Genomic DNA, 14,228 nt, shown 5'->3' with positions numbered 1-14,228 from the left:
ACATTGCCATCAACTCTATAAATAGAGTTTGAATCTTAGAATCTTTCCTTACGAAATTTTCTGAGCTTCTTCTTCTTCTTCTTCTTCTCTTTCACAATATTTTTCAGTGTGTTTTACGACCATTGAGTGGTTCACAGTTCATCAGAGTTTTGGTACCTATACACTGGTGAGTTAAATTGTTCTATCCTGGGAAGATATATTCCAGTACCTCGGGTACTTGAGGAGAATAATTTTATTAAGGACACACTGTGTATTCAGTGGGCTCGATTTATTCCTATACTGTTTTCTTATTTTCCAGAATCTATTTCGTTAAACAAGTATTACTAACTTTCTGTTTTATTTTTCTAGAAAGTTTAATTATTTATTATAGCAATACAGAATAATAACACTGGTCACATGGGCATCAACTTTACCCATAGAGGATCGTGTTATAGCATGTTTGGCCATGCTTTTCCCACGGCCTAAAGTGCTTTTTGCTAATATATATATATATATATATATATATATATATATATATATATATATTCCTCAACTTGAGGTGTTTGACCAAGCTTTTTGGGAGAGAAAATATATTTTGGGTAAAATTAAAAGCAGTTTTTGAGATATAGAATAAAGTAGTTTCTCCCTAAAATTAAAAGCAGAAATAATTTTGATTTTTCTTCTTACCCGTAACAAAATATTGTATATACTACAATAACCTTACTTAGTTTAAACTATTAAGTACTCTATATAATAACTTTTGTGTGAACTTTCATATTTGTTGAATGTTTTATTTGATATATTTAAATCATCTTGAAAGAATAAAGTAAAGGGATGCCCGGTACACTAAGCTCCTGCTATACGCAGGGCCTGAGAAGGACCGGACAACAAGAGTCTATTGTATGCAGCCTTAGTTTGCATTTCTGCAAGAGACTTGATTCCACGGTTCGAACCCGTGACCTCCTGGTCACATGACAGTAATTTTACTGGTTGCGCTAAGGCTTCCCTTTTGAAAGAATAAAGTACTTTTTAATTTTATTTTCAAAATTTACTTAAATAAAATAAAAAACTTAATTATTGTCTTTAATGATAAATATTTACGATTATTTATCTACTATATAATATATCTAATAAGCAAATCTCTTCATGTTCTTATTCATAATTTGATACTTAAAGCACTTCTTGAAAAGCTTGACCAAACACAAATTGTTGATCAGAAATAATTTTCAAATTGATTAGCCAAATACAAATTTCATTTCTCCACAAGTGCTTTTTCGAAAAGTATTTAATAAAAAATATTTTTCAAAATAAGCTGATTTTTACGGTTTAACCAGACAAATTATTAATTTACTTGTTGGATTTCACTTTCACCAAATGAGGACGATGGTTACTTTGGAGTTTGCAAGTAGGCATCCATTATCACAATTCACAACTAGTAGGCTGAATAAGGCAAATTGTTGATTAGGGAGAGAGTTGGTCCACCAAAAAAAACCTAGGAGGAATGGTCCAAACTTCTTAGCTTCCATTTTCTACATTTAAATCTTTGACTCTTGTTATTATAAGGATTTTGGTATTAAATGTAGCCACGAAAACTAGGTTCATTTTCATATCAAGAAATGGGACATCATATAAACGATCTGAATGATAAAATAGCTGAAACGCAATACACATCTTTTAGAGGATCTATTTTGGAGTAAGGGATCATCGGATTCCGTTAATTTTGAAAAAAATTCTAAATATATATGGTATATATATTTAAAATTATTATATATATTTTTTGAAAATTTTAATATCAAAAGTAAGACGAGCACTAGTTGTGTAGTCCGATTCATGTGTTCCTACTATCTTCAAATCATGAGTCCCGTCTCTATCTTCTCCTTTAATATCACTCCCATTGTTTTAAAGAAGCTTGAAGGGATTTGAAATACGAGAAACAATATTTTCTTTTGAGTTTCAATTCAAACATTAGTTTCACTGTTATCATAAATAAGCTTACATATTTGGAAATTAATAAAGAGTATTACAAATCATTGATTTTTATAATTAAGCATATTCCAAAACCCTTTTAAAAATCATAGTAAAATCAAAATAATTTACATTTAAGATAAAAATAGTAGTAGCATTTTATAAATGAAACAGATAGAGAGAGACTAAGAGAGTGACTTTTTTCCTTTGGGATGATATAATATGATAAAAAGGCAAATAACATAAATACAATTAAAAGCTCAATTATTTCCGGTTGAATGTGAAAAGTAAAATGAAGTAATTTAAATTTATAGTTCCACACTGTGACGAACGCAAAACACAACACGAAATTAATGCTCGCTAATCAAAGATTTTATAATTTAATTATCGTCTTCACATGGATTAAGTTTAAACAATATTCGAATAATCTCTAGTTAACTGCTATCCAGAATGATTAATACTTTGATTGGGATATTTATCAACTACAATTAAATACTAAAATTAAAGCAATTATCAATTCGTCACCGAAAATAATAATTGAGCAACACAGAAATATCAGTGAGAGAAGTAAAGGCAATTGACTAGACATGGACAAGATAATTAACTCGGAATCTGATTCTTGAATTAGTTCACTCTATAATACTATTGATTCTCACGAATTCACAAAGCTAATTAGATTGCACTTGAAGTTAAGGTTCCTCTTTCGATTAAACTTCAAATTCCAGAAATAATCCTAAGCGAAGCACTATGAACACTTGCTTGGAATATAATGATGGTTTTAGTCTAAAGGGTACCTTCTTACGATTTTTTTTTCCTATTTTCTAATTCAATTAATAATTCAAGAGACTCTTTCGATTACCTAGATGAATCACGAATTTAAACTAGAGCATAAGATGCAAAGAAATTCAACATAAAACTCATCTTTCGATTAAGCAAAATAATGAACAACTTCACAATATAGTTCAAAATTCCATCAACAAATTCAAGCAATTATCAAAAATCGAATCACTAATCATTCATCAATACACCATGTTTGTCAAATTCCTAAGGGAAAACTACTCCATAACAGTAGTAGAAATCATCACAGATAAAATTAAGTAAGAAAATATGAATTCAATCCAAACTCGGTTATTGAGTTGATGGAAGAATGATAAATTCTTGTGCCTTAGAGTCATGCTGCTTTTCTAAACTCCTTAACTCTTCTAATAACTCTTTACGGGGTGTAATGTGATGTGAAGCTCCCGAATCAATTATCCACTCACAAGCATAGGTAGCCTTACACGGTTCGGTCCAACCAAATGAGAAGAAAAAAAAAAAAAAAAGATCCAAAAATCCCAGTATCTGAAACTGGGGCAAATATCTTTTCCAATCTTCTGTAGGTCAAAAGTCCTCTCAAAATTATATTTTTGATGTATTTATACCATGTAGAAGCGAATCCGAATAAAATTACCCTTTTCAAGCCGAAGTGAAAAAAATACTCCAATGGACTTGCACAGGCGCGACGCGCCACTGGAGAAGTTCAGAGAGCATGATTTCTGTTATAGATCTCTCATGCACTGCCACGCTGCGCCTCGTGGCTCCCCATGCAGCGCGGTAGTGCAACTTTCTCAACATGAGATTTTTTTCTTCACTTTTTGATATGCAGACTCGATCCTCGACCCCCGAACGCAATTCCGGGTTTAATTCCTTGGGCATTTATTAAGTTTTCAAAGTTTCAAATTATTTAATTTAGCTCTAAATTATCTTGTTCACTCGGAATCATCGCCTAAAAGACATAAAATACGTAATAAGTACAAATCACCACCGTTTAAGCTCATAAAGTGCAATAATTAAAGTGCAAAAGGCGGGTAAAACACGAGTTCCTGGCTTACCATCACACTGGTTGAGCGAATGGACTATGCTCTTTCTATATGATCTTGACAATTTTCCTCTCAATAAGCTACTTTTTTGGATTAAGTTAGGTCAAAAGTTCATTTCTTCGCCAAAACATCTTTTATGATACTTTGGTTTCAGATCTATTTGATAATGTAATAGGTACCTCTCATCCTTATTATTGAATAATTTTGTAAATATAATTTTTTTTCTAAGTATATTTTTTCTTGAAAAAATAAAAACAACTTCAGTTGCGACTGCTAACGAAAAACTTATTTTTCAACTTTTATTCCGTTGTAAAAAATAACTTCTACTACTAGTTAAAAATATATTTTATCCGATAGTTTAGTCGAAAACCTTAACTCTTCAAAACAAACACTTTTTTGCAAAAATAAGCCTTTTTATTTTTTAGGAAACTTAGCCGGATACTATTATTTTTTCACTTCTTTTGTTTAATTTATGTGGTGTTCATATTTGACTGGTACAAATTTTAAAAAACAAAGAGAGACTTTGTGGGCGTTTGGACATAAGAAAAGTAAAATTCCCCCAAAAAGTGAAAAAAAAAATAGTATTTGAAAATTAGAGTTGTGTTTGGATATGAATATAATTTTTGGTTGTTTTTGAAGTTTTGTAAGTGAAATGAGTGAAAATTTTTAAAAATAAATTTTTTGAGTTTTTCAAATTTTTAAAAATTTTTAAAATTTATTTTTAAGTGAAAATTGGAAATTTTATGGTCGATTTTGAAAAAAAAATATTTTTTTTATGTCCATGTAACTGCATATCGTCTTATTAAGAGTAATAAAAATTTAAATTAACTTATTTTTATATATAAAAATATTATTTTTAGGACGTACTAAAACAAAAAAGTATCATATATAATGAGACGGAAATAATAAATATAATATGTGTGAATTTAATATAATATCATTACTGTATTTCTACTCTACATATTTGCCATAAGATATGAAACAAACGTGCCTGGACACCTCTTACTTGTCGGAAGAAATTGTGGGAAGCGAGATTGGACAAAACAAAACGTGACAACTTGACCTCTCGTGGACCTCAGTCCTCGCGCTACTCACTCGTCCACGCGCTATTGGTTCGCGATTGATGACCACATTTCCAATATCTTTCTTTTTCATTTGCCTTTTTTAGGAGTTTTCCTTTGCGCAACTTTAGATTAATTGTCTTCAAATAAAACATATTTGTTGGTTAATTTTTTTTTTATTAACAAAACTTTGTCGATGTTTCCGAAACCTTTATAGGAATGACTATGTCAAGGAACTTTTATAAAGAAAAAATCATAAACACGAAAGCAAAATTTTAGAAAAGTTTGTAACGAGCGAAGTCATGTTAGTTTTAGAGCCCGTTTTGTGAGGCTGCTAAAAGTTGTTTATTTTGAAAAGTAATTTTGTTTAAAAGTGCTTTTCGAAAAAAAATATTTTTATTATATTTTATAAGCAAATTGTGTTTGGTCAATCTTTCCAAAAGTATTTTTGAGTATCAAATTACGCAAAATGACAGTACATGTTCAGTCTATAATTAGTATTATTTGTTCTAGAGAATTAGATTTATAAAATATAAAGTAAAATATATATTAAATTTTTTAGTCAATATAAAATATAGTTATTCAAAGAAATATTATTGGGTATGCATTGCTTATTATTTACATGATAATTTAAGTATATCTATATGCATCGTGCAATATAAATTACAAATTTATTCCATGAATCCTATATAAAAGAGGAGATCTATTTATAGTTGAGAGAGACTATTCAAAGAAGAATAAGAGAAGAATAAAAATGATGAAAAATAAGAAAAATAAATAAATTGATGGTAGAAACAAGAAAGGAAAAGAAAAATATTAAATTAATAAGGGATAATTTGAAAAATAAATTTTTTGATAAGGATATTTTTGTCTTGAAAAAATTAATCTGCTTTTACTTTTTGAAAAAAGTTAGAATTTATAACTTATTCCCAAGGAGAAAAGTTGCTTCTGTTGGTGCTCATAAACACTTATGTGTCTTGACCAAACATCTTCAATATTATTTTTAATAAAAAAAATACCTTTTGACCCAAAAAATACTTTTGGATTCCAAAAAGCTTGGCCAAACAGGCCGCTAGTATCACAAGCTAATGATTCAGCCATAGAAGTAGATTCAATATTTAAAATTTATAATTTTTTACAATAAAGTTAAATAAATATGTAATAATAATTGAGTTCATAATTAGTATTTATAAATATTTAGAATATATATATATATATATATATATATAATCACAAAGTTACTGGATTAACGTAAATTCATTTGTGGTATGGTAGTAGATCCGCGTCCGATTTAGTATTTTGGTGAACTTTCTTTTTCTCTTAAAGTGTGATCTCTAGAAAATAGTTACTAATTTCTATCTAACTTATTTTGGTAATTTGCCAATTTACAAATATTGGGCATATAATAGATGATGAATCAAGCACAACTATTTAGGGAAAAAACATCAATTTTTTTTTTATCAATATTCATTGCTGTCATCATGACTTTCCAAAGATTGTTTTTGGTACCTCATTATTTAAAATAACTTTAACAAATTTGGCAACATTATCTGGCCTTTAATTTTCCCCCACATTTGTGGCGCTCTTATTTAGTATATTTGAATTTTGATGAAGTACTATTTAATTTACTGTTTTGCTAATACATTAGTTGTGTAATCATTCTTATCTAAATTTAAATACAATTCAAATGTACCATTTTCACAATTTGCTTTAACTGGATATATAATAAAATGATGAATAATTGCCATTTGTAAAGTTTTAGTTATATGATGTAAGCAACTCTATAACGACAGAAGACTAATGATTTAACATGACATTAACGGTGCCATAACATTTTTTTCTCTCTCCAACATTTAGATAAAAAAGGATAAACAATTCACTTCAGTAAAAATGCCATCTGTTCAATGACTATTCGTCATTATTTTTTCACATGGAATATATAATAGTAACACCCTAAACATGTATTGTGTTAGTTCCTTTTTCTTATTTTTTTTTGTTATTGTATATTCCAATCTTTTGTTCTTCAATATTCATTTCTCACACAATTTCAATAAAATCTACAATTTATTTATTCTCGAAACTTCATAAAAATCAGGTAAAAGAGAAGAAAGAAAAATAAAAAACTCAAGAGAACTACTATTATACTTGTTAATTCTCACAACTTTGAATTCAAATTTCTACGGGGGCTCGGTTTATTAAATTCTTTATATGTTACAAAAGTAGCAATACGGTTTGAATCGTGAAAATCGTCTCTTACATAAATGCAGGGTAATGCTACATACAATAGACCCTTGTGGTCCGGCGTTTTTTCGGACTCCACGCATAGCGGGAGCTTAGTGCATCAGAATGCCTTTTTCTAACTAACAAGTAATTTTAATTACACATCAATCCCAAATAATGGGATTGACTAGACGAATCATATGTATTTATATTTAGATAATTCACTAGATAAATTATTTTTTCACTATATAGGTGAAATTATTTCACAAAGATTAGTGACCCAAAAATAAACTAAGGTAGGATTGTACTATTTTTTAGATAACGATTTCCTCAAAACTCATTAAAAAAAAAAAAAACAAATTTCCAATAATTGCCGGCTTGAATAGTTCCTAGTATTGGACCTTGGTATGAAAACTAACGGTCAAACTCCATACACAAAGGAAAGTCACACCAAAAAAGATATAAGATAATTAGAAACCATCACCCCACAAGCAAAATAAAAAAACAACACATATACTGTAATTTACACATTTTTAATTTATAATTCTTGTATTGGATACACTGGAGCAGCCCCCCCTACCCCCTCTCTCTCTCCGCTGTTTTTCTGTTTGGTTCCACTTGCTTTGTTGTGCTAGCCCTAGATCTCACACGCCAAATATATTACTAATAATTCGTATTAATAATACATACATGCACACAGAAATACAGATCCTTTTTGGCTTGAAAGATTTGGAGTTCAATAGCAAGTGGAAAACCAAAAAAAAACAGGAACCTCTCTATTCTTTGCATCATTATTCGGGTAATATTGCGTTCTTGATTTATATCTGTTCTTTCATTCTATGATGTGGGTTTGTGTTTGTTTGTAATTCTAGACGTACCCTTATGAGTAAAAATTTGAACTTTGATTGAAATTTTGGATTCTTGAAAAGATTTGAGATTAATTCTTTGATGAGGTTGTTGCATTTATGGGGATATATATTCTTTTGTCTGTTTATGTATGATGTATGTGTAGGTGATGATGGGGATTTGAAGTTGATTGATGATGGGGGGTGAGTGGATAGATTTGAGGTCTGATAAATGGGTGTGACTTTAATTTAAGGATGTTTGGGGCAACCTAGGAATCTTTATAATTGTTGTGAAGGTTGTTATTTGCTATGTTATCTTATGTGATCTCATTAGACCAATATTTGTGTACTCAAATTTTCATGTGTCTTTCTTTGCTTTTCTACTTCCTGGGAATTCTTTAGAGTTTGGATCTTTTACTGTTTAATTCTGCGGATGCTGAGGTCGAATAAAAAAATCTGTATTAACTTGATCTCTTTATAGGGCCAGTTAAAAGAAGTCATTTTGTTGGATTTTGTAATTCTGCTCTCTGTTTGAAGTGTGATCTCTTTATAGGGCCAGTTAAAAGAAGTCATTTTGTTGGATTTTGTAATTCTGCTCTCTGTTTGAAGTGGAAGGCTGATTTCCATGTTTCGTGCAGCTTATGAATATCTGATTCGTTTTAAATAGAAGATCTATGTATATGTATAGGTTATTATTCTCTTTTTCGCTATGTTAACTGGACTCTAGTATGGGAAGTGTGAATCTTTCCTTGTGTTTCTCTAACACGGGAGGCTTGTACAAGATCCAATATCATGTAACGGAAATATTAGGAGTTAAAATTCCGAATCTTAGTTTAAATCTAACTCCTCCTTATTTGTTGATTTTTCATCTTTTTGCAGCTTTGAGTTTGTTCTCATCGATTCACAGTTACTGCTTATGATTATCGGGTTGTTCAAAGAAAATACAGTGTTCTTTGGTTATTGGTCTCGGAGATTGGTCAAGAGGGTCTAGTTTTTGATGTTGTTCGATTGCTGATGTATATAGTTCCTAGATGAAGACATCTCAGGGGTGGCATTTAGGCATGAAGGACATGCAAATATTGTCAGCACCTCGCCATCGTGCTCAGTTAAAGAAACCAACATGGATAATCGTGTTGGTTTCTTTAGTTAGTTTGTTCCTAATTTGTGCTTACGTTTACCCCCCTCAAGGTTCTGGTGCTTGTTATGTATTCTCACTGAATGGTTGCAAGGGGCTTTCCGATTGGCTTCCGCCTGCGCCCGCCAGAGAATTGACAGATGAAGAGCTCGCTTCCCATGTTGTAACTAATGAAATCTTGAACACACCCCCAGTCATGCCCGAAAGCCCCAAAATTGCATTTATGTTCCTGACACCTGGCGCGTTACCATTTGAAAAGCTCTGGGACAGATTTTTTCAGGTTTATTTTTCATATTCTCGCGGATGTTCCAAGCTGTCCTTTTTTTTTTTTCCTTCTTCTTCTTCTTCTTCTTCTTCTTCTTCATGTTGGTCTGTTACAACAATTTATTGACATGCCCTGAATCACCAACCTTGGCATCCCTCTTATAAGTTTAAGTAAATTATTCTCAAAAGCATCTTTCCAGTTTCCACAAATTTTGTAAGGGAATGCTCAACATAATACGGACACATTATCCGGGTACTTTATAATATAGGTTAATGTTATCAGATTAACTCAATCGTTACTAGTTTGTGTAAATTTAGTACTTACTGGGTATCTTATTGATCCTTAACTACATTTAGCATTTAAGCTTTCTCTACTGATTGTTTTATAAAACAATTTCTCTTTCAGGGTCATGAAGGCAAATTTTCTGTCTATGTACATGCATCTAAGGACAAACCAGTACATTTTAGCCGTTACTTTGTCAACCGGGAAATTCGTAGTGATAAGGTTTGTCATACTGCATTATATAGTACACTTTTTTTCCCCCATTGCCACTGATGAGATGCAGTATTTAAATTTTTTGCTTGGACTTTGTCCATTTCTTTTTTCTGATACACAAACCATTGTCACTAATGAGATACTGTATCATCAACTTTGTCGCTTGTAAGTTTTTTCATGTATGTTTCTGAATGCACTTTGTTCCTGTGAAGCAATTGAATTCATTGTCTTTTTTGGCTTTGTTGTATTTTGACATCTTCTATCATGCTTCTTTCATGGCTATTTGTATGAGATGACTCCTACACTCAAATTCCAAATAATCGAAAAAAAGCTGAATGAGAAAAGAGTTCTGTAGGTTGTGCTGCTGGCTTTTTGTGTGATCAGGCTGTTGTTTGCGTGATAAATGATTAACAGTTTAACACAGAGTCTGAGAAGAATGATTGAGAATTGGCAGCAGCATCTAGTTGATGTACAACTTCGTGCGACATCATTACTCATCAGCTCCATCGTACTATGTTTGCTTCTTTTAATTTCTTGGAATAGATTAGGCTTATCTTCTTTATGAATTTAAATGGATCTAGAACTTTGTGTAGCCTACATCATCCACTTCCTCCTTTCTTTGCAAGTGGCACAATTTGTCAATATGACTCTGACTGTTACCCTTTTTTAGTGGCATGGGTTTTGGTTGTGAATAGACCTTGAGAATTAAGTTGAGTAGCTCAAATCAGCCATGTTTATTTGATAATGCAAATTAGTATTGCTTATAGTTACTGTATTTTCTGCAAGTGTCGTCTTTTTCATTTTCTTTTTTTCAATTTAAAACATCGCCCTATATTACTTGAATTCGATTACGGGCACGTATAAAGTATGGGTTTGTACATGTATTCAGAACAAGTATGTCATATTTTTTGCTAAATTTTAGTGAATTTTGAAGAACCGTCATGAAGTATTGCACCCCTGTGATACCTAATTGACGCCGCTATGTCGATGCAAATGAGCGGCTCGTGTAACATAGTTTATAGAAATACGAAGATACTTATAGCTATCTTAGTCATTTGAAGTCAGAGGTATTTATCATTTTCATTTATATGGCCGAGTTGTGGAGTAAACGTTTCTGCACTGCAGGTAGTGTGGGGAAAGATTTCTATGGTTGATGCTGAGAGACGCCTTTTAGCATACGCACTAAAAGATACTGACAATCAGCATTTTGTATTACTTTCTGACAGGTTGACATTTGATGATTTCTCTTGCTCTTTATTTTTGCAATTATGCCATTACATCATTTCTGATCATGTAGCTTATCAACTTGCAGTTGTGTACCGCTGCGTGATTTTGACTATGTTTACAACTACCTGATGTATACAAATATCAGTTTTGTAGACTGGTAAGTTAATTCCTCTGATGCTGCGTGATAGTTTATATTTCTAATCATCTTTAGAAATTATATTACTTGGGCTTAAAAGAGTGCTCTTTTTCTTTCTTCTCTCAGCTTTGAGGATCCTGGACCTCATGGAAGTGGCAGATATTATGAACGTATGTTACCTGAAGTTGAAAAGAAGGATTTTCGAAAGGGTGCACAGGTTCCTTTTACACAACATTTGCTGTTATTCTTGATTCTCTCTCTCTCTCTCTCTCTCTCTCTCTCTCTCTCTCTCTCTTATTTTTTGTTGAGGAATGAGTTGGACACTATGCTTGGTGCTTGTCAAGTAAACAATTAACCCTCCAACACTCTTGTTTTTGGTAATTATAGGTTTTCATTAAGTGTGTTGTTAAAAAATAAAGGATCGGATCAGTAAGAGAGAACAGATTCTCTTCTCAGGCTTTCCATTTTGTCTATGTATTACATTGGTCGTACTATTTCACGAATTATAGAGCTTAACCATTCATTTATAATTTGTTCAAAAAGCAAAGTATATTTTGGTTTTGTAATCTTTGAAGTGTTCCATGAGTTGGTTAATTGCAGTATTCTGTAGGCAGAATTCTTTTCGCCATCTTAGGTGGCCAAATATAGGAGTAGCTGTGGGCACTTCTTATAGCTTAATAGCGCTGATATGCCAATTTGAATACGATTTCTCGTTCTGATAGGTTACATTCTGAATGTTTACAGTGGTTCACAATGAAGCGACAGCATGCCCTTGCAGTTACGGCTGACAGTCTCTACTATAGAAAATTTAAGGACTACTGCAAGGTGTGTTTTTTTCTTTATCATACTTTGTCTGATGATATGTTTACGCTATTAGCTATTTTCTGGACCGCATTATTTCATTGATGTATACGATGTTGAATGCTCTACGCATTGATGTTTTAATTACATCGTTTTTTCCCACGCTGTTGATTGTTTTGGAGAACTAATTAGCATTAAAATTTCTGAAAGTTTATTGTATGTGAGACTTGACCTGAATAGAACGTAACAGATGCCAGAGAGTATTCAAATAACCAGCCCCAACTGTAATTGGGAATGAGGTGTAGTTGATAACAAAGGTGGGATTAGTCTGCTTATTGGTTTATGTTATATTCATCTGTCGCAAATAGTCCCAATTACTCCTCTTCCCTTGGATTTAAAGCATCCGTATGCCTTTGAATTGAAGCATAAAAACTATTGTTCTCTGGCATTATTTCTTTGTTTATTTCCACTTAAGTTTTTTTCTTAAATCTCTATTTGTATTGCTATTTGGAAACTACAACAATGTTTGATCATGGAATTGCTACAGGCACAATAAAACATGCTTGTATCCATAGACTTTTAAAAATTCCTCTACGACTACGTTAACCATTATCTCCACTACCCGCTTTCTTTTCTTCTGGCCTTTTTTGTTTGTTTGTCTAGATGTGAATTTGGTTCATTTTCATTAATCACTTGCACTTTTGCCTCTAATAATGCAACAGCCAAACATGGAGGGTAATCGGAACTGCTATTCTGATGAGCACTATCTACCAACCTTTTTCCATGTGAGTAGTTTTCTTCACCAGCGCGTCTTCTAGTCTTCCTGTTTTGATCATTTCCAAACTAACTGGTTTTCTTCTTATAAATTTTCAGATGCTTGACCCAACTGGAATTGCGAATTGGTCAGTAACACATGTTGATTGGTCTGAAGGGAAGTGGCACCCAAAATCATACGTGCGCAAAGATATTACTTCTGATCTTATGAGAAACATAACAGTAAGACTAACTTCCCTCGACATGCATACGTTTATGCCACTTATTCTTTTTTTATTACTTCTAGTCTTGTTTCCAATCATGACACGATTTAACGTTTCTCCTCACTGTTTCTTCAGTCTATTTCAGAGAATGTGCATGTCACAAGTGACGCAAGGGTAAGAATAATTACTCTTAACACTTCCCTTGCATTGTCTCACTAGAAAGCTACATTATCTGATAGATTCCCGTGTTATTTTCCTTATTGCAGAAGGAAGTTCAAATTAGGCCATGTTTATGGAACGGAAACCAACGACCATGTTACTTGTTTGCAAGAAAATTCTTACCTGAAACTCTAGATAGCTTGTTGCAGCTTTACCCCAATTATACGTCCATTTAAGTGGGTTGATAACATCCACGCTGATTCTTTGGTCGATTCAATCCGACCCCCCTTCATCATCCATTTCTTGTGTATCTTCCAGTGTTGTAAAGCGCCCCCTCTTTACAGAAAGGTTGAGTTCGAGTGCTGCCCCCAGAAACCAGGCATCTTTTTGAGTGCACGGGTTTTACTGGCAGACGCGATTAGGGCGACTGTATTAAAACCCGAGGAATGTTGAACCAAATTGCCCTGAGTCGTCGTTCTTCCTTTTGGGGGTAGGTGATTTCATGTTTAGTTTTCTTCTCAGTTTTGGGCTATTTTTGTTATATTGATCTTAGTATTGGGGTTAAGAAATTTTTGGGGACTTATTAACTGCAACACTGTATTGTTGACCTTTGTAGAAATTGCAAATATGGCCCTTATTTAAAGAAAACTGTTACATTTCAGTTTTGGTAAATTTTTGAATCAAATAGAAATTTCAGAATCTGAAATGTGATTTGTGTATGGAAATGATAAATCAGGTGCTGTGAACAATTCTTTTTTTCTTCCCTTTTGCCTGACCTGTGTTTAAAAATCTTTAATCACTCTTGTTCAGAAGTACCATCTCTTAAATCTTCCCTTTTGTTTCATTTTCAAGTTTCTCATATATACAATTAATAGGAGATAACAAAAACTTGAGCTTTTGTCGCATTTAATTTCCCGTTTGGCCATAGATTTTGGCTTCTTTTTTTTCAATTTTTTTGACAACAGTGTTTGTTTCTGGAATATGATCAGATTTTGAAAAAAAGATTGATTTTTTTTTCTAAGTTCCCAAAAACTGGTGTAGGGCAGGTTTTGGAGAAAACATTTTCTTCCACTCACAAAATTTCTAACTTTTTTTTAAATAAAA

The 14,228-nt window shown here is 32.2% G+C and overlaps 1 protein-coding gene across 1 annotated transcript; it reads left to right on the top strand.

Annotated features, from left to right (window-relative positions):
- The first annotated feature begins 7,624 nt into the window (after positions 1 to 7,624).
- LOC104093593 (glycosyltransferase BC10-like) lies at positions 7,625 to 13,830 on the top strand. Its single transcript, XM_009599358.4, has 11 exons — positions 7,625 to 7,883; positions 8,809 to 9,344; positions 9,735 to 9,833; positions 10,950 to 11,050; positions 11,137 to 11,208; positions 11,314 to 11,404; positions 11,932 to 12,012; positions 12,711 to 12,773; positions 12,862 to 12,984; positions 13,101 to 13,139; positions 13,232 to 13,830. Exons 2-11 carry the CDS (start codon positions 8,961 to 8,963, stop codon positions 13,358 to 13,360), a joined length of 1,182 nt encoding a protein of 393 aa, XP_009597653.1. The 5' UTR covers positions 7,625 to 7,883; positions 8,809 to 8,960; the 3' UTR covers positions 13,361 to 13,830.
- Positions 13,831 to 14,228: the final 398 nt, after the last annotated feature.

The sequence above is a fragment of the Nicotiana tomentosiformis genome, chromosome 11 (assembly GCF_000390325.3).
Source record: "Nicotiana tomentosiformis chromosome 11, ASM39032v3, whole genome shotgun sequence".
NCBI lineage: Eukaryota > Viridiplantae > Streptophyta > Magnoliopsida > Solanales > Solanaceae > Nicotiana > Nicotiana tomentosiformis.
Note: the sequence above shows the minus strand (reverse complement) of the source record. Positions and strands in the feature narration are given on the sequence as shown.

What these genes read in the sequence shown, in the direction of transcription:
- LOC104093593 (XM_009599358.4), top strand. Translation starts at nt 8,961, where the DNA reads ATGAAGACATCTCAGGGGTGGCATTTAGGCATGAAGGACATGCAAATA. An exon ending in TCTGGGACAGATTTTTTCAG is followed by an intron (nt 9,345 to 9,734) that starts GTTTATTTTTCA and finishes TTTCTCTTTCAG; the next exon opens with GGTCATGAAGGCAAATTTTC. An exon ending in TTTGTATTACTTTCTGACAG is followed by an intron (nt 11,051 to 11,136) that starts GTTGACATTTGA and finishes ATCAACTTGCAG; the next exon opens with TTGTGTACCGCTGCGTGATT.